This window comes from Empidonax traillii, unplaced genomic scaffold (assembly GCF_003031625.1).
Source record: "Empidonax traillii isolate 1590-97213 ecotype Southwest subspecies unplaced genomic scaffold, ASM303162v1 scaffold296:size1881848, whole genome shotgun sequence".
Classification (NCBI taxonomy): Eukaryota; Metazoa; Chordata; class Aves; order Passeriformes; family Tyrannidae; genus Empidonax; species Empidonax traillii.
In genome coordinates, this window is record NW_020955489.1 from 247,560 (window position 1) to 267,052 (window position 19,493).

At 38.6% G+C, this 19,493-nt stretch overlaps 1 protein-coding gene and 1 long non-coding RNA gene across 2 annotated transcripts; one reads left to right on the forward strand and one right to left on the reverse strand.

The window, feature by feature from the left end:
* The first annotated feature begins 1,906 nt into the window (after positions 1-1,906).
* Positions 1,907-6,961, forward strand: NENF (neudesin neurotrophic factor). The gene is made up of 4 exons (XM_027890754.1): positions 1,907-2,059; positions 3,364-3,424; positions 4,518-4,621; positions 5,261-6,961. Exons 1-4 carry the CDS (start codon positions 1,907-1,909, stop codon positions 5,435-5,437), a joined length of 495 nt encoding a protein of 164 aa, XP_027746555.1. The 3' UTR covers positions 5,438-6,961.
* Positions 6,962-8,920: 1,959 nt separating this feature from the next.
* LOC114060888 lies at positions 8,921-19,493 on the reverse strand. The gene is made up of 2 exons (XR_003571997.1): positions 19,413-19,493; positions 8,921-9,045 (listed from the first exon to the last, which is right to left on the reverse strand). It is a non-coding gene; the product is annotated as an uncharacterized LOC114060888 (long non-coding RNA).

Here is a 19,493-nt window from a genome sequence, read left to right on the forward strand (position 1 = left end):
CTCCTTTCAGAAAGAAAACATTTTAGGTCTTGTTAGTTATTTTTCAGAAGTTTGCGGTTCAAAGGCAGGCCCAAAATCACATTTCAGACAGATGCTGGCTAGTGTTCAGCACTTGCAGCCCTCCCCTGGATTGACACTAATAATTATTTTAGAATAAAAGGTAAACCTATACTGTGATTGAACCAAACTGACAAATCAGACTTTTGCATTTTTCCCAGTAGCATGGGTCTCTATGGGAAGGCATGTGGGAGATTTGCAGACAGAGCAACCAGGCAAATACCAGAACTCTTTCTCGCACATAACAGGAGTGTTCACAAGCTGTTTGACCAAAGCTTTACCAGAGGTCTCTTTTCTGCTTGACGTTTCATACCTGTCTTGTGGCATGTGAAGTCATCAAATGGGTGTGATGGGCAGCCAGAATGGGAAGCCCATTCTGAAGCCAAGCTATTCTTCAGGCAGTAAAGGCAAATTCCACTGCTTAAGGAGAAACACAGGAACAACCTTGTAAACCTTAACCCTAACAAGACCAATACTCAGCTTGCCACACCAGACGGCCCCGTGTAGCAGTCAGCCACAGCAACTTGCCTTCCCCATGCCCTGGCTCAGCAGGCTTGGCCTGCCTCTTCATATGGGGATGTGGCCCATATGAAGAGGCAGCCCCCTATACTGTGGAGACATGCCCTCAGTCCCCTGTGCCTCTCATCTTGTGCTGCTGTTGTCACCCAGAAGAGAACTATGGGAAATTGCTTTGGATTATCTACTTCAGCTCTGCTTACACCAATGTACAGATTTTCCTTTGGTCAAGAGTGTTACGTGGAACAGGTGTCCTCCAAGGCAAACATAGGGATTTTACACAAGAAGAGTTTATAAACAATCCTTAAAATAAACATCAAGCCCAATCCTACCTCCTATTTACTGTCCAGATCCTTCTCCAAACTTTTGTTCAGCTTTCACAAAACTTGTGGAGATTGACTAAGCATGGGTTTGAAGTACAGCACAGTAGTCAGGAAGCCTGGGTGCTGCAGTATCCAGGCTTTAAATCCTTCAGGTCCTAATTTGCCAGCACTGCAGGGAGGGATGTATCCGAATTGTAAAATGTTTTTCATTTTCTTAATTCTATATGGAATTATAAGCATCAAACTACTTATTTTTCTGCCGGCCAATAATGTATTCCTGATATGTACTTATGAGCATGGGGAACACACATAATCTGAAAATTTCCTATTTATTCTCTCGGTTCTTATGCTAAAAATGTCTGTTTTTTCTAAGTCATAAAGGTGAAGCCTATCCTATGTGTGGTGAGTTTGTGAATAAACATTCAAAACAGCAAGCAAAGAAACTTCAGAAGGAATAAAGGATGAAAATTGAGAAATATTTTTTACTACCGAATGAGTTAAAAGTGCCAACTGTGCATCCCGCATGGAAGAGAATCATAAAATCGTGTAGGTTGGAAACGACCTCTAAAATCATGGGAGCCCAACCACTAACCCAGCAGTACCAAGTCCATCACTAAACCATGTCCCCAAGTGCTACATCTATACGTCTTTTAAACACCTCCAGGGGTGGTGACTCCACCATTGCCCTGGGCATCCGGTTTCAGCGCTTGACAATCCTTTCCGAACATCCAATCCAAACCTCCCCTGATGCAACTTGAGTCTGTTTCTTCTTGTCCTACTTATTGCTCGTTACCAGGGAGAAGAGACCGACTCGCCCCTGGCCGCAGCCTCCTCCCAGGCAGCTCCGGAGAGCGATAACATCCCTCCTGAGCCCCCATCTCTCCAGGCTCAGCACTCGGAGCCCACGCTGAGCCCTCCGCGCGTGGCTCTTTAACGCCGATGCATTTGGGTATCCCACATCGCTTCCCGCAGCCGGAGCCAGCGGCGGGAGGCGGGGCGGGGAGCGCGGCATGGCGGGCTGTGCTGTGCGGCTTCTCCTGGCCGCGCTGCTGGCAGCGCTGCCGGCCGCCCCCGCCGAGCAGCGGCTGCGCTTCAGGCCGCCGGCCGAGGCCCCCGTGAGGCTCTTCACCGAGCCCGAGCTGGCCAGATACGACGGGCAGCAGGTAGGGCCGCCCGCCCGGTGTGCCGGGCTCCGGCGCCGGGGCCGGGCCGGGCCGGGCCGCGGCCAGAGGGGCGGCCGGCAGCCCCAGCGCTCCCTCCGTGCCCGCCGCTCCGTGCGCGGAAACCGCCCCAAAGCCTGTTCTTTCTTTCTTTCTTGCCGTGCTTTGCTTCTGCTGCGCGGTCCCACTCGATCCCTCCGGCCCAGGAATTTTGGGGATCGCCCGCCGTTTAGGCACCGTGAGAAGTTTGCGGGCGTCCCCTCTGTTGGTCTGCCCGGCTGGCAGCTGCCCGTTTTGAAGCTGCACGCACACAATTAAATGGCTTGTGCCTGTTTTATTGGTTGCCTGCTTGGCAAGGGACTCATGCCAGGGAATTTCAGATTACCGTGAGTTGGAGCCAAAATAATTTCCCCTCTTTAATTCATCAAACCACATTTTTTAGGCACAGCTTACCCCCCTCACCCCCTTTTTTTACAGGATTATGGAAATAACAACGCAATTTCAACTTAAAAGTTTTTAACTTTCTGTGATGCAGAAACCTCAGCAGAACTTCACATTCAAAACGATGAAGTCCTGTCTTCAAACACATCAGCTTCTCTTCTGAAAAAACTGGCTGGCTGACCTTCTCAGGGTCTTCTCCAGATACTTTCAAGAAACTTATCAATATCTGACTAAAAATACGTCTTATGTGTAAAAGAACAAAGCAGAAGCACTGGCTTATTAAGTAAAACAGATGTCAGCAGATCAGATTTGTGTGTGTTTGTGCATTCATCTGTTGTTTCTTAATCAAATAATGTTGTTGGCCATACACCCTTTTTTTTTGGTGCAATATCCATCTGCATTAGGAATAGAAAGATGTAGTGGATGGGCTTCAAGCAGACAATTGTGCAGACGAGAAGTGACCTGCAAGAGGAATGTCTTCTGTGATTGTGTTGTTTAGATTAAAAAGATTCTCCCATTGCATGTTGTTAAAATGTAAAAAAAAAAAAAAAAAAAAAAAAAAAAAAAAAAAAAAAAAAAAAAAAAAAAAAAAAAAAAAAAAAAAAAAAAAAAAAAAAAAAAAAAAAAAAAAAAAAAAAAAAAAAAAAAAAAAAAAAAAAAAAAAAATCAGGGACAGCTTAAAGCATAAGCAAGAAAAGTCAAGAGATGGAATGTATACACTGGTGTACACACAGTAAGAGAAAACATACAACGGATAATTTAATTCTCTCCTTTGTGTCCTGAGTGCTTATGGATTTCATAGCTAAAACTAACTGCCTTTTGCCTATGCTTAAGTGCTGAGGATATATTGATGGCTTTCTTTCCAGGAAGGACAGCCCATCTACCTGGCAGTGAAGGGAGTAGTATTTGATGTTACCTCTGGAAAAGGTTAGTTTGTGTCTCATCTGCTGTCTGCTTTGCTTTCATGTTATTATTCAGTCCTTTGTTTTTAAACATTCCCAGTGTATTAGAAGACTGCAACAAGAAGAACACGTTTTTCCTCTTTTAAAAAACTTGGGTTTCCTCCTCTGACATCTCCCCTACAAAGGTTTAAGGTCCCCTACACTGGTTTGAGATTACAGCACACATAGACAAGCCAGCACTGTCCAGTTAGCTTGGGCACTGCTGACAGAAATGCTGAAGACACCTGCCCAGACCTCTGAATCACCAGATGTGGGGTCGGGCCACATGGAAGCTGCTGCTGCAGCACTTTGGTGTCCTGACCAGATCAAAACTAACTGGGTTGTACCTGTATGGCATTACACAATATGAACACAGCTGCAGCTCATCTTTTGTGCTGGTATTCATCCATCTGTGCTGTCCAAATGGCCTGGTCAAAACTCTTGCAGGAGTTCACTGTGGTTCTGAAAGTAGAGCACGGAGCCAAGTAATTTTTTTTCTCCTTGAAAATTTTCTTATTTCATAAAGCATCTTGTCATTTACACCTAAACCATCTGTGGCTGAATTTGCTGTTCTGCCTTCTCTAAGAACTAGAGATATTTTAATTTGAACTCCTGCAACTTAATCCAGATTTTCTATACAATGTTTGAAGGGGCCATGAGGGTCTTAGACACTTGTCCTAATGTCATCATAAGAAAACTAATGGCTGGTTGCTTTTTTAATACTAACCTGGTTAGCGCAACTTGTCTGGCCATACCTGCTGGCTGATCTTTAAATCCCAAGTTAGACAAGGCTTGCCATGCAAATTCTGGAGTCTACAAACATCTCATGAGAATGTAAAGCACAGCTCCCTAAATAATTGGTAAATTTTAAGACTGTAGTATAGGAAGTTCAACAGCTATATAACCCCACCCTCCGTTGTTTTGGTTGGTTAGTTGGTTGGTTTTGTTGTGTTGTTTTTTTGTTTTTTTTTTTTTTTTAAGGACTAGGATATATTATCAAAAAGTAGAAAATCCAAAATCGGTTTTGGAAAAAAGGGTTTTAGACTTAAACTGGATTTTATTTTTTTTAAATCTGACAGAATTTTATGGAAAAGGAGCCCCATACAATGCTTTGGTTGGAAAAGACTCAACAAGAGGAGTTGCAAAGATGTCTCTGGATCCAGCAGATCTTACACATGACACAGTAAGAAAATGGACCATTGGTTTAATTCCATTTTTCAAAATTAAATTATTCTGAAAGATGAATAAATACTTTTAAATTACTTGTATTTATTTATGGTGATTCACATATTGAAAACCAAAATGCATTAATATTCTTTAAATACATAAAATAGATAGGTATTTACTGCCCATGAAAGATGCTAACAGCCTTCAAGAGGAAAGCTTTTTATCTGTGGAATCAATACAACTTAAGTAAGTGTGTAAAGGGGAAATCACCTGCTGTTTAAAAATGTTCACAAAGAGAGTGAATCCCTTTCTTTGTCAGCTGGTTTAGTGTACCGTGTGTCACTAACATGGCAGTGGATGCTAACTCTGGCAGTGGGTTTTTACTTAGCTGAGATGTGATTTACTATGGGAAAATGAAGGGAGGTTAGTGGTTTAATATACTCGGTAGACCTGAGTCAGTTCTGTCAAGGCTGAATTTGAATGAAAACAATAAAATTACAGATAATACTATTAAATTTGTTAATTATGCTCTGCAGAGTAAACCCAAAAGCTGACCCTAAGTTTTATAGTAATCAGTAAAAAAAGAAAAAATGCATGTAAATATCTGTATTTTTATTTCTTTGAGACAGGACTTTCATTTCCCTATTTCATTTAGACAGGACTCACAGAAGAGGAACTGAAGTCCCTGGATGATATCTTCAATAATGTTTATAAGGCCAAATATCCAATTGTTGGCTATACTTCTCGAAGAATTCTGAATGAGGATGGCAGCCCCAATCTGGACTTTAAACCTGAAGATCAGCCACATTTCAACATTAAAGATGAGTTTTGAGGAACATTTTTTGCACCTAGAGAATGCCTGGGGAGAGGCACAGTAGAATATTAGTTTGATTCTATGTTCTGGAGTTCATTACAACAATTAGCTATCACAAGCCAGTTTTGTGTTCAGAAAATATGTTTGTGTGTACAGGAATAGTTTAGAGGAAACAAACAGATCTGTAGCAGTGTCATACACTTGGGCTGTTTGCTGTGAAATATGAGAATTATCTAACAGGCAAATTTCTTCTGCTTGGATTTCTCTGTCCACAAGTGTGTAATGTAAAATTTTATTCCTTAGAAGAGAGAAGGAACGTTTTAATAATTGAAACATGATCAATCTTTTTGTAAATCCCAAATTGTTTCCTACTCCTTGGAAAAGTGTGAATGTATTATGTAGACAAAAATCAATTCTCTGTGCTTCGTGTCAGGGTAGGTATCACAAGTACAAAGAGGTGCAATAGAGGCTTACATTTTAAAAAGCATTGTGGGGTTTAATATTTGATAGGTTTGAGAATACTGGATAAAGAGCAACTCAGTCTCTTAAAATGCAGTTACTGTAGAGTATTTCTGCAAAGCCTACAGCTGTAAACTAAGAAAAATAAATCTTATTTCCCCCATGAGAACTACTGTGACATTTTAAATAAGACTATTATGTTATTTTTGGATAAATGACACTTTAATTTTTAAAAATAATTATCAAAGATGTCATCTATATTAGATTATGATTATTTCCTTCTAGTTCCCTCCACTCTTTCTCTGACAAAAAAAGGAAATGATAGCCCACTGTTTACCTCATACTCTTACAGCACACAAGTTTATTATAGCAGTTTAGTGTCCTGTGGATATTGTTAGGATCTTTATATTGACAATTTCAGCTCTCATTTTTTATGTCTCTTAGTTTTTCTTTGTTCTTACTCAGGCTTCATCATTGCTGTTCTAATGAAGCGTGCAGTCCCGTGTTCCTCTTCCATTTAACCTAATATGCAACTGCAGATCCTGTAGGGTGAAAGCAGACCCCATTTATTGTGTTTCCCTGGCAGTCTTGCAGCAACAAGAGGACCATGAAAGCCTGTGCTATATAAATTGCTGCTAACCACTGACTTTCACTAACTTAAGAAGAATGTGAATTGTCTTGAATATGGGGTTATCTACCACTGTGACAGTTTGAATTGATACGGGAGAAACTAAGCAGCTGCTCCCAATTCTATATTATTAATACAGAAATAATAAAAATACGATTCTGTATTTTTGTTTTATTTCTTCAGCATTTTGGCCATTTTCTTTGAAGGGAAGATTTTATTAGGTGATTCTCCACTTTCTAGTTTCCAGGGGACAGCTGCCTGTCAGTTGAGTAAGTAGAGGAGTAATTTCCATGTATTTGTCCATCCTTTTACAATGTTACCGATTTTATTCTGAACTTGTTTTGTATTTTAGACCACTTCATTTGCAGGAGGGACTCCCATGGGTCCCCCTGCTCTTGGATGGTGCTCTGGGTAGAATAAATAAATAAATTGGCATCTCAGAGACTATTGATTCAGATTATTGCTTTTGTGTTATTATTTATTATTATTATTATTACTATTACTGCTGACCTTTTGATTAGATACCAACAGCAGCTGGGAGTTTGCTCCTTGGTAATACCTGCCATCTTTATAGGAATTAGTGGGGGTTTGGGGGGAATGGTGGGTGGTTGGTTGCCAGCATTTCACAAATAATTTTCTCCTTCCCTTCCTTGCATGGTTTTTTTATGGGGCAGCTTCAGTATTTCTGCTACTGTGAATACTGTAAGAGTCTTTGCTTCATCTGGAACTGTCATATCCAGCTGCATTTCAAAAATGTTGTAGTTTGATTGCAGCTCATCACCACTGAGTGGCTGAGTGTTACTGTTCTCTCCCTGCTTTCCCTGTTCTTGCTATGAAGGTCACCTTTGCTGATCTCAAAGCAGATAACTCAGCTTCTGTTTGTATTAAATTCCAGGTTCTTTTCAGTGAAGAAATGCTCCTGTTGCAACAGGAAATGGTGATAATAAACCCCCTCTTGTAATGCAAGATCCTTGTGAACCCAACCTGCCCCCACTCAGGTTTGTGAGGGAGATGCTTTAGTCTTTCCATTCTGTTCCTAAAGACAAGATTATCACAACTGAGTGCACTTTTTGCTTGTTTTTCAATTTGAGAACTGGAGGATTCACGTTCAATCACTTCCTAGGCTATTTCACTTGGGGTTCCCACTCAATAGAAGTGTGATGGTAATAAGGCTTTAAGTGGATGTACATCCTTAGCATGTTTTTACTGACTGCTTTTTAAAAATGCATTCAGAGTACTACAGTATTTCTTTCAGTGGTAAACTAACAACACTGATTTATGTCTAAGGTTCTTTTACTTGCCAACAGCCTGAAATTTATTTTGCTGCCTGCTTTGGCTGTTTTGTTCAGTCAGCTGCATTTCCCTGACCTCTGTATTATTCCAGTAAAACAGGTGCCCTCACAATCTATAAATTGCGCTCAAAACAAACAAGCTGTGTGAAGCACTGTTGTAGCCTTCCCACTACTCCAGACCTCCTTTGGAAAGTGTAAAATTTCTTTTCAATTTACTTGCTGCTTCAGATAACATTGCAAATGTCGTAATTTTTGCTGTTTTGCTTCCAACACGCATCTTTAATGAATTCCTGCATCAAGAATTACCTGACTTTAGTATTTAATAATAGTTGAGTCTACAGAATGTTAAGAAGTATCAGATGGGTTCATTCACTTAGAGGATGCATAACCTGAGTTGCTGTTTCCTCCCCGGCGCTCTTTTCAGTAGTCCCTCAGTTTGATCCTAAAATATTTGACTAATTTTTCGGACAGGATAGATTCTATCATCCCTGCTTTAAGACCTCTCTGTTTAACAACTGGAGCATCAGGACTACAAATACAAGCAACCATAATTCAATAAAGGGGTTATGAAATGCAAATGAAAGTATTATCTTTATTTTTGCAGTTGTAGAGACTGCAGCTGAGAGAAATCCTACCAAGAATGTGTGTGTTAGCAGCTGTTAGTCACAGCCATTAGTTATTGCATCCTAATCTAAACAAGACCACCTGCCAGAACACAGGGGCTCTGAATCCTGCAGATTGAGTGACTGAGATTTTTCCAAGGATTTGGGATTACTCATAAAACAAAGTTATTTCTTTCCTAACTCTAATGTGTATATGAACAAAAATATTTTTGTAGTCCTTTGCCAAAATATGAGTGTTTCATTGGTTTTAAAAATTCAGATTTTGTATTAGTTTTCTTATGCAGAAAAGGCCTTGTGCTTCTTTGAAAATTGCAGCCTCATCTACTGTCTCTCTGGTCTGATGATACTGCTGGCTGTGAATTCATAACAACAGGAGTCAATGTAGGATCAGGTTTCAGACTGCTCTTGTCAGACCTGCCAGACTTTCATGTTTCAGTAAAAACTAAAAGAAGATGCTTATCTGTTTAAATACAGCGCTTTGGAATGGGAGAAGCCTGAACACTGTTTGTAAATCATCTCCTTTTACTTTTGTTTCAAAACTACCATCAGGCAATATATGCAACAAATGATAATTTGGAAAGGCATTAAATTGCTGCAGTTTTCTCTTGCAAGACTCCCAAGAACCTGTTGAACAAGAAAAAAAAAAAAGGTTTAGCTGACTTTCTCATATGTATTCCGTCTCTTTTATTGATCAATATATTTATCTGAAAGGAGCTCAGTGTAATTTGCATCTGCTCAGGAGAAAACAGAAGAGATGTGAAAAATTTCACAGAGGAAGTCCAATGCAAATTCTTCAGCTGATCTTGTTGAACTGAAAAGAAAAAAAGTCAAAAAACATCTGACTACATTTGTTAGTGAAGAAACTGCCATTCAGAAGGGTTCAGCTGCACATCAGTAAGATGTGCTAAGTAGCTCTGATTAGTATTTGCATATTTTCAGGTGAACACTGGATATTCTCAGGGATATCTTGAAATCCCAGAACTGATGTAAGTGACGACAATTGTACACTTCTATCATCCATCATCCGTTTATGCTTTTGCCTAAGGAAACAATATCCAAACCAAGCAACTTATATGAAAAATACACATACCATAAGTAATATTCTGATAAAGTAAAATGCACATGAACCTATAACCTGAAAGCTATTTACATGGTATACAGAGTGACTGTATGCAATCAGTCCTTGTCTCTGAATGCTTTAAAACAAACAGAAAGAATCCCTAGACTCTTAAATTTGTAGTAACCATTTCACTCAGAACTCCATCTGCAAATGCTAGTTCAGACAGTTATAATATACAATGTGTCTGCTTTGACAGAACAATCAGTGCCATATCAAAAGGTGTTTTTTTTTTTTGAGGCTATTCAATCAGAGTCTCAAAGAACTAAGTCTGTGATGGGTGGGCATCACTGCTAGAAGTACACTAATAGCATAGGCATGATTCTGATCTTGGCATGACCAAAAAAAGCCCCTAACCCAGAAAACAATATGTGGGAAATGAAAATGTATCTTAGTGAGCTACTGGGAAAATTTATACTGGCAAGGTAGATTTGGCAGAGCAGGTCTGATAACAGACAGTGCTTCCTATTTTTGCTTCTGTCAAATGTGGTCAATGATAACAATGTAAACTACTACCCATCTGTTGGTCTTTACGTAACACCTTCTGCTTTAGCTTTTTTTCTTCCTGTTTAGTAGAAGGTGCAAGTCCTAATTTACTTGTTTACAAAATGTATGCTTAGACCTCAGTCATCTGTTGAGAAATCCAAAGTAAGAGAAACAGAGATTAACTTTCTGTGAAAAATAGACCTTTGTGCACCTGGATGAACTGCAGAGCTACAGGAAGTACTCTGGAATAAACAATTCCTATTACTGTTTCCTGTAAGTTATTTGTAGCTGTTGCCATCAGAAATTCTGTACTGTTAATGAATGTTCAGATCACCATGGTTTGAAGTACTTCTTGACATGATCCTTTATCATTCTGACATGAGTTATATCCTTCTGAGAAGTCCAAAGTTTAAAAGAAACTGGGTGCAAGCCACCTTGGAGATAAGCCAGCCAAGGAAAATCAAAATATGACCTAATTTTCCCTCTACTTCAAGAAACTTCTCTGAAAAAGGAAATCAATGTCCCAGTGTCTATATTTTACCTTCCAGATTTTGCTGCAAGTTTTCTCATAGTGTGCAAAGGCAGCATATAAAGCAGAGGCTTGGATCTAACCCTTTCACCATGAAAATTTTAATCCATTTCTTGGGATATCTCCTGGGGCTTTAAAGATTATGACGACCCCGATAGTGTACTACAACGAGTCAAACACATGAACTGAATCAAAACAGGCCTAAACTAACAGGAATGTCTGAATCTAAAGCCGAAACTTACAGCTTTGCACCCTTCTTTTGTAGACAACAAAATCTTGGAATGAAAAAAATCCCTTAAAGGTAGCATTTGTTTCTGCCAGTTTGGGCAGAACAGAATAAGAAGACGACTGAAGTGAAAAACTTCCTTGTGCCTAGTTCTGTTCTGCTTTGCAGAGATTCTAAAGTCATTTGTGTTGGATATGCAGAGCTTAGTTACCAAGCAATTTACTGCTTGGGGGACAACTTTACAGATTAAACTGATAACTAGTTCAAAATAGCTGCGGCAGATCAGGAGTATCCTAGGAGGTTACAGGTCTTGTTGGAGGCTGTGTTGACGTAGCCTTTAATTTTGCATTGCAGTGCTGGTTTGGTAATGATCACAGATAAAGTCCAAGTACATGCAAACTTATTAATTACAATTAACCCTGTAATAATTAAAAGGAATTACATGTTTAAATTGAGATTACATTAGGTAACACGTCTCCTACATTATGCTTGGAAGTGCCTCAAGCATTTCACTGATTTTTTCCTTATTTATTGTTTAATCACGGTCTGTTCTTTCAAATAGTTCTGCAGTACTTTTTAAGAACAGGACAGTAGGCCTTTCAAGGCATTTGTGAGGTATTTTTTTGTTACAGAGAGATATACATATGCACTTGAGATACACAACAGATGGATCTAACAATTTAGACAAAGGCAACAGTCCCATAGTCTTTTAAAACATGTATTCCATGTATTTCTTAAAGTGAACAGGTCACAAATAGCTCCCCGACAGAATAAAAATGGTAGACAGAAATGAGTCTGTAGGGATATCTGAAAAGTTCTCAGCATTAATGTGCAAAAGACTAACCTACCAATTTTAGTGAACTTGAAAGCATTTTAAGAACACATGCTTATGAGGGATGTTTGATAATGTGCTGAGCCTCTATGATTCTACACATTAAATACTACACGTTTCCCAAAATTCCTTCCCATTCCCCTGACTGGTCTCCTTTGAGTTTACCGTGTCTTGCAGCTGGAAGAAAACAGGCTGCTGAAAGGTTTGTATGTGAAGCAGAAGCATATCAGTGGAATATAACAATCTGAGGCAGAGGGAAGGAAGGTGAGTGAAACTCTACTTACAAGAAGCAGCAGGAGATTATAAATAACTCAAGGAGAGTACAGTTTCAGAAGAGGTGATGCACTCAGAGATAAGGTTGAACTTGAGAACAGGAAAGTGTGACATCCTTCCTGGATACAGTTCTGGGGAAATCAGCACGAATTAAACAGTTTGTGATTGCTGGCTCCTTGCTTGGCATTCTCAGTCTCATTTTCCAAAAACACTGATGCCTTTGGCTTTGATACCTTGCAGGTGCCTGGATTAATGAAAAATCATGCTGCTTCTATTCAGTCCACAATTTACCAATTTTTCTCATTTTGTCTTTAAATGATCCCCATTCCAATTTGAGAAAAAAAGTTGGAGTTTTGCCAATGAAGTGACCAGGGACACAGAAATGAAGGTGCAATTCTCAGCTTCACTACAACTTTGCAATCCTTAATGACAGGTTTCCTGGCTGTTAAATAAGCTGGTGTTTACCTTGAATTCCCTTTGCCTTTTATCACTATTGGGACTGTTGGCCCAACATTTGAAGAAGGTAATGTTGATTGGACATTTGGGCTGGTGGGACCCCAAGACAGCTACAGTATCAAGAGTGCTACTTCATGAAGTTCTAACTTCACTTTCCTCACTTCATAGGGGTATCACTTTGTGGAGCTTCATCTTTCAGCTGAAGTGAGTAGGTTTAACCCATGTTGATCTGTGTTTATCATTGCTTGGAATTTGTCTACGTGTCCACTGTTTGTTTGTTCAAATGCTGGCAGAAACCATGATGACCCCAACAGCATTTCAGGCTTGGCCACTTAAAGACATTGTGTAGAGGAGTTTTAATGACACATTCAAAATGTGTAAAATGAAAGTGCAATGGAAGCTGGAAATAAACTTTTCATCCACAAGACTAAGCTAGTTTATGATAAAATAGACTAGATATTTCAAGTAAGTAAGCAATGAGACTCTGATCCCAAATCACTCGTTTGTAGCCTTTGCAGACCAAGAGGCATTAACCTGAACTTCCCAAGCACCTAAAGGAGCTTTTCAGGTTGAAAAAAAGTAAGATATTATCTGAATAATTACATTAGCTGTATCTGCTTCACAAAGTAACATGTATTTATGGAAAACTTTAAAACATAGAATAGTTACCAACTATTATTCTAAAATACTGAAGCTCATTTTATTGTAAGACCTGTCAGAGGGTGCGTGTGTAAATTCCTCATGGTACTGTAAAAAACACAAATATAAGTAAATATAAGTTAGTCTAAGTCTTTTAAATGTATCTGGTGTACATTACCCAAAAAAACCCTCTCTCATTCCACTAGGGTGTTTGATTTAACAACAACAGAAATGAATCAGGGGTTACCCTGATAGTAGCTGAAAAATTATCTTACTGAACGTGTCTTCTTCACAGCTAGGAACCTGCTGGCGACTTGTATTTCTAACTGCCCATGCTGTTCGTAGTCATGTGGTATCACTGGACTATCTGCATCAATTATTTACAGAAATACTTTAAAAATTCTGTTTTAAATATATAAATTCTGTTTTCAATGGAATTGAACTGAAAGCAAAGGCAGCTAGCACCATATGCCTAGAGAAGCCTCCATGAGCTACTGGAAAGCACTTCTTGATTTACAGGCAGATTTTGGAAAGCCAAATGAATTGTTTATATAAAAGAATGTTTATATAAAGGCATTACTCTCCATAACTTCCTCTAACTGGACTATCCTTTCATTTATATCGTTTTCCATCAACTCATTTAGACTGATTAATCACATCTAAAAATAGTTTAGATTTACTTTATCTTTTTATACTCAAAATAACACCACAAAATGGATCATGCCTATGTGTAGTTGTCTGAGGAAACCTACTCTGTTATTTCAGCTCATTCCTTTTGGAGTCTGAAAATCACTGAGCCCCATATTAAGTTGCTATAAATTTACATTACTGTGAAAGTCAAGGAAGGTAAGGGCAAGAACCTGACCCCCAACCTACAGTGTAACAAAGATTACTCTTTAGGCTGTACAGAATGTCTCACCTTTGGATATCCTTTTAGAAACAGAGCATGACTGCAGTGCTGCTAATGGAATCATCCCAGATCTCTGTTGGTGCTACTTCAAATAAATCCAAGCTTCCTGTATTTTAACTTTTTTGCGTGTACTGGAGCAATTTTTCCATGTAGCAGGAGATAGATTTACACTACTGGAGCCAAAGGAATAACCAGTTCTTACCCTGTCTGGGACAAATCACAAAACAGAAACAAACCCAAATGCAGTTCATTATTCTGTGCTCTGCAATGTGGTCTTTTCAGAGAAAAAACAAAACAAACAAAAAAGCCCAAAGCAAAACAAAAAAGGGGATTAGAGTAATGTCAGAGGAAAAAGTGGGATTACACCTGCACACCAGACAGTTGGTATGAACTTTAAGAGTAAGGCTTGTACACATTTGTTCACACATTTTCAGCCTGCACAAAACTCAAAAATACTCTGAAACAGTACAAAGGGGAACAGCATGGATATAATTTACCTGTTATTTATCTACTTCAGAGAACAGATTTCTGCCTCAAGCTATAAATCATTAAGGCCTCTAACTTTCAAACAGTGCATCACAAATTGGCTTTCCGGTTTATAAAAATCATCCCAATGTGCCTCAGCACTGTTTTCTTTCAAGAAAGCCTACAGAGAGCCAGCTGTCTGAGCTGGTTGTGTTGCTATGTAAGATTTGTGCATAAGTGTCTCTCTGGGAGTTTTGTTTTGCTTCTATCATTTAATATTCATGACAATCACCATTAACCTGCCAGCTGAGCTATCTTAGCATCCTGCCTCCAGACAAAGTCAAAAGTTTATTCCTAGCCCACACAGCTCCACATTACTATTTTGGCTTGCGATCCTTATGTTTAAACTAACAGGATGAATAAAAAAAAACCCAGAAAAACTTGTAGGGAAAAGATAGAGCAAGAACGTGAGGGTGTTCAGTACTCCTAGTTAGTGACAGCATGGTTAAGCAATTAATCTGATCATTCCAGCCCATACACCCAGGCTTTGGGAAAGCTGACAATTCAGATGCGTCCATTAATGATAAAATGTGATGGGGAAAAAGGGGAGGGGGAAAATCCTTGCTTTTAAGCTGTATGGAGTAAACTGCCACCTTAAAATTGCTCACACCCCACCGCATATCTGTCAAAATAATATACAAATATTGCAGTAGTAAATAAGTTAAATGCCACTAAGAAGAAATATATTCATGCTAAAAGCGGATTCTGTGATTACATTATTATTTTAATATTCTTTTTCATCAAGAATGTCAGAATAATCAAAAGATGATTAACACTCGAAACAATTCAACTACACAAAATGTGGAGAAGTCCAAGGGATGCTAAGTTTCAGCTTTCCCAGTCAGACAGAAAAAAATATACAGTAGGCCTCCATCCTGCCAATGTGGAGCAAACTGAACAGACCCCCACCATCGAGAGAGAGGTAGTAGAAATCTTCATGTTGACAGCCACAGCACACTAAGAGAAGACCAGAGCCAGCCCAGCTGTGTGGTTGGTTTCTGCCTCATTATTTCAGACTAGTGAAGTGGGGAAAGAAGAAATACATGCTTTAGAGTGAACTGTTGGGAATTAAGTGTTGTTTTATGTTGTACATAGTGACTAGAAGAAATATATATTGAATTATATTTCTCCCTTTAAGCTCCTGTGATGTTTTTTATTCAGCTGCAGTTGAATGGGTGGAAAGAGGGAGAGGTTTACTTGTTGCTTTAAGGAATGTTTTCTCTTGTTGTACACTACACCCTGCAAAGGAGCATCAGGGATGGATTTGTCAAAACACAGCGACTGAAGGAATTAAGAGTTCACTCTTAACACTACAACATCTCATTATCTTTGCAAAGGAGTCCCACATTTTCCAGAGGGAAGCATTCCGGGGATGTTATTAGTAACAATGTACTTCTAGAATTACCTTTCAAAAGTAATGATTTTTATAAAAGTTGCCACGTAAAACTTCAGATAACAGATTTCTGAAACATGCCAGTGGATAAATAACTTTATGAATGTTTCTTCCCCACCGACAAAGAATTTAGGTGATTTAAGGAATGTGAAATACAAATATCTAACATGATCAACAGCTGTCTACACATAAAATGAAATTACCAAAACCTAGAACAGAAAGGAAGAGTAGAGCAAGGGCTTCTTAGTTTGTACCTAATGGGCATCCTAAATGGGGATGCAATACTGTGAACTAAACCACAGTTCCACAGTGGAACCAGCTCAGTCCTGATGGGAAGAGCCCCAGCAGCTTCCACCAGACTCTTCCTGTGCTATAAACCAGCATTGCTCAGTCTTGTTTCAGCCTCCTGCTACCTTCTGTAAAACCGACTCTACTGCATTTAGACTTAGGTTTAAGGCTCTGGAAGCAAAAAGTCCACCAGGACTCAAAGCCTGTTAAGAAACCCTAACAGAAAGACCCAGTGTTCTAGCATGTCTTTTCATACTGCCCATGCCCTTTCATAAGCACGATTCTGTGAGCTGGCTAATAAAGACAAGGTTTTTCTGCACTTCTGAGGGGGGGAAAGAGCTCTTATTCTAAGTATGACCATTATGAGGCATATAAATATTATCGTGTTTATGCAGAAAAATAATTATTTTATATTTTTAGTAAAAGCTGTTTATCAATATTGTTAGATGCCTTAACACTATTAAAACTAAAATCAAGGTGGGGAGGGAAGCAGCAAAAATGAAGGATAAGCATGTCCTACTGCACACCAAATAGCAACTCAATACAAGAAAAAAAAAATTTCTCAGACTTCTTTATGGAAGCCACTTTTTGAAAGATTTTATCTTCTTCAAATCCAGCCATAACTATGGCTTTATGACAATGTGGCATAACTGTTGCATTTTCAAAGTAACAGTGTGTTCCCATTAGACTGTTTCTGATCTCCCTATAGCCACAAGCTACACTTAATATTGTTTATTTTCTGTAATTTGTGAGATCATGTTTTACCCTCAAGTACATTTCATGTAAATATTGCTCTACCCACTGCTGATTTAAAACAGCTAAAGGAAGTAGGAACAGGACAGCAAAGTATGCAGTAATAGGCAACAGGCCTGCAGAGAAAGTTTAAAGAAAATTTCAGTTCAGAGAGCAGCTCTCTCTGAATAAGCAGAAATCACCTACAGGCAATTTTCCTTGTTTTTAGAAGCCTCTTAACTTTGATATTTATAAAACTCTTAAGCTGTTCCTTTGGAAACAACCATAGCAAATGCTCCTTCAGGTGGTTATGAAGCATGGGTATTTTTCTCTAGAAAGCTTCTTTAGAAGTAATGAAAAAAAAGAAATTAAGAAATTTAGTTCTTGCAAATATCTCATCAAGGCAGCTGAAAGAGCAATCAAAGTTTGCTTCACATTTCAGTCCACATTTTCCAGGAATTTCCCACTAGGAAACTTTATTAAATGTAATAGTAAATTTAATTTAGAAAGCATGCTGTTTTCACTGTATTTTTTTTCCTCAAATGTTTTCCTAGACTGATGCTTTCATAGCAGGTTTTTCTTTTTTTTGCTTTGTTTCTATGCAACTTGAAATCATAAACCAACTTTCAACCAGTGTACATCAGAGAAATACAGAGCTCCAACTGAGCCATGCTGATTTTCACTATTTTAAAATCCAGTCCTTCCTCCTTTCCCTGGACCACAATAACCTCCTACACTATCAAATTCAATGTTTTCTATGGTGCTCAAAAGCCTATATATTTTACATCATTTAGATTAAGCACCAAAAAAGGACCTCTCTAATTATTAACATCATTACGGATCCACTTCTCTTCCAGAATTCTAGGATTAAACGGGTGCTTGCTTTTGGCTAAAAACACACTAGAATTTCAAAGCTCTGTGCTGCACTGCACATGTATATTATTATCCCTTTCCCTTCATGTCTCCTTTTGAAGAATTTTAAGACATCCACACTACTGGGAGTTTTGGCAAATGTTGTTGCAAGATACACTATAGGATAACTAATGATGAACTCTGAAGCAATTGCTAAATCTAGCTAAAAGCTGTAGAAACAAACTATATGTTTTGATGATGTTTGTTCATGATTTTGCTGGAGTAAAAAACCAACATCATCCCCCCCCCCCAATTCAAATTAAACCTTCTTTTCTAATTGCATGCTAATTTACATAATCAAATAACTCTCCAGGGGTTTCACTGCCAGTCTAAGATAACAACCATGCAATCTGGCTCTTGCACTAAGTAACCACTTCTGATTATTGTTTTTATACATAATCAGGATTAGGCAAAGATCTTTCTCAATACTAACCCAGAAAACCGAAAACCCAGAAGGAGTAAAGGCCTTTAAATATTCAGTATAGCAAAATGCAGATTTATCTTCCCTAGACTTTAAGAACATGGCAATGAGCACCTCCCCTGTGTAAGGTTTAGTTTAGACTGTTAAACAACACTTCTGATATTCTTTAAATTTCACTGTCTGAGATAAGAGAGACCAAAAGTTCTTGAAAAACCAAATGCCATTTAGGTCTTTTAAAAGGAAGTGGAGCTCAAAAGAACTGACAACAGCACATTTAAAAATACGGTAATAGGTTGGTTCCTAAACCTGCCCTTTACAAAGAAGTGGGAGGCACACTTTCCCTGACTGCTTTCCTGGGCAGCCTCAGAGAAAACCGACAGGAAACAGAGTGGAATGAAATTGGTTTGTTGTCCTAGAGAAGAAAATGGTTTTGAAATATAGCTGTGGCAAACAGAGGATACAGATAAATAGGTATTTGCCTCCCAAGCACCAGCCACAGGACAGGTAAATTAAAAAAATAAAAAATCTAAGCTATGTGGGTGCAAACACAAAAGTATGTGCATATAGCTTTAGCAAAATGGTGTGGCCCAGTCAGAAATGTTACATATGCAGGAAAGAAAACACCTCAAACCAGTGAAGCACTTTGTAGAATGATCCTGAATTCCCACAAAGGGAGAAAAAAGGGAGCGAGAGTTTTCTGAGTGCAGCCCTGATTGAAAAGAGAGGCTTGGGCTACTGCCAAAGGAGCTGTTTCCTATTGTCTTTTTTCCTGCTACATTCAGGAAAACAGGACCTCAGTTTAATCCTACTTTGATTACAAAGAATGTACACAAAGATATATCACTTCATATAAACATTTTTGACATAAATAAACTAGAGGATCTCAAATATTGGCCAGCAACTAAAGTAAAAAGTTATGTAACTTCTTTCATATATACAGAAGAAAAATATACAGGAAAAAAAATACACCAGAATTCTGAAATATATCAGACTTTTAGGATTCAGAATTTGTTAAATAAGTTGTTTTTTAACTTAAAGAATTAAACATATAATATGAATATAAGGAAGCATACCATTTCACAATATACAGATGAAACTTTCTAAAAAGGTGTGGGGAATTGAAGAATAGAAAAAAATTATCTAGTCATCATGTTACCTTGAAACCTAAAGATCTCTATTATATTCCTCCCTCACCCCAAATTCCTGTATTAGCCAAGCTAAATCACTGAAACACAAAATTCTCAACACTCACCTTCACAGGTCCTTCTGAAATCACTGCCTGGGGCATGACTCTGTTCTCCTCTGTATTTCACAACACCAAAACCTGTGTGCT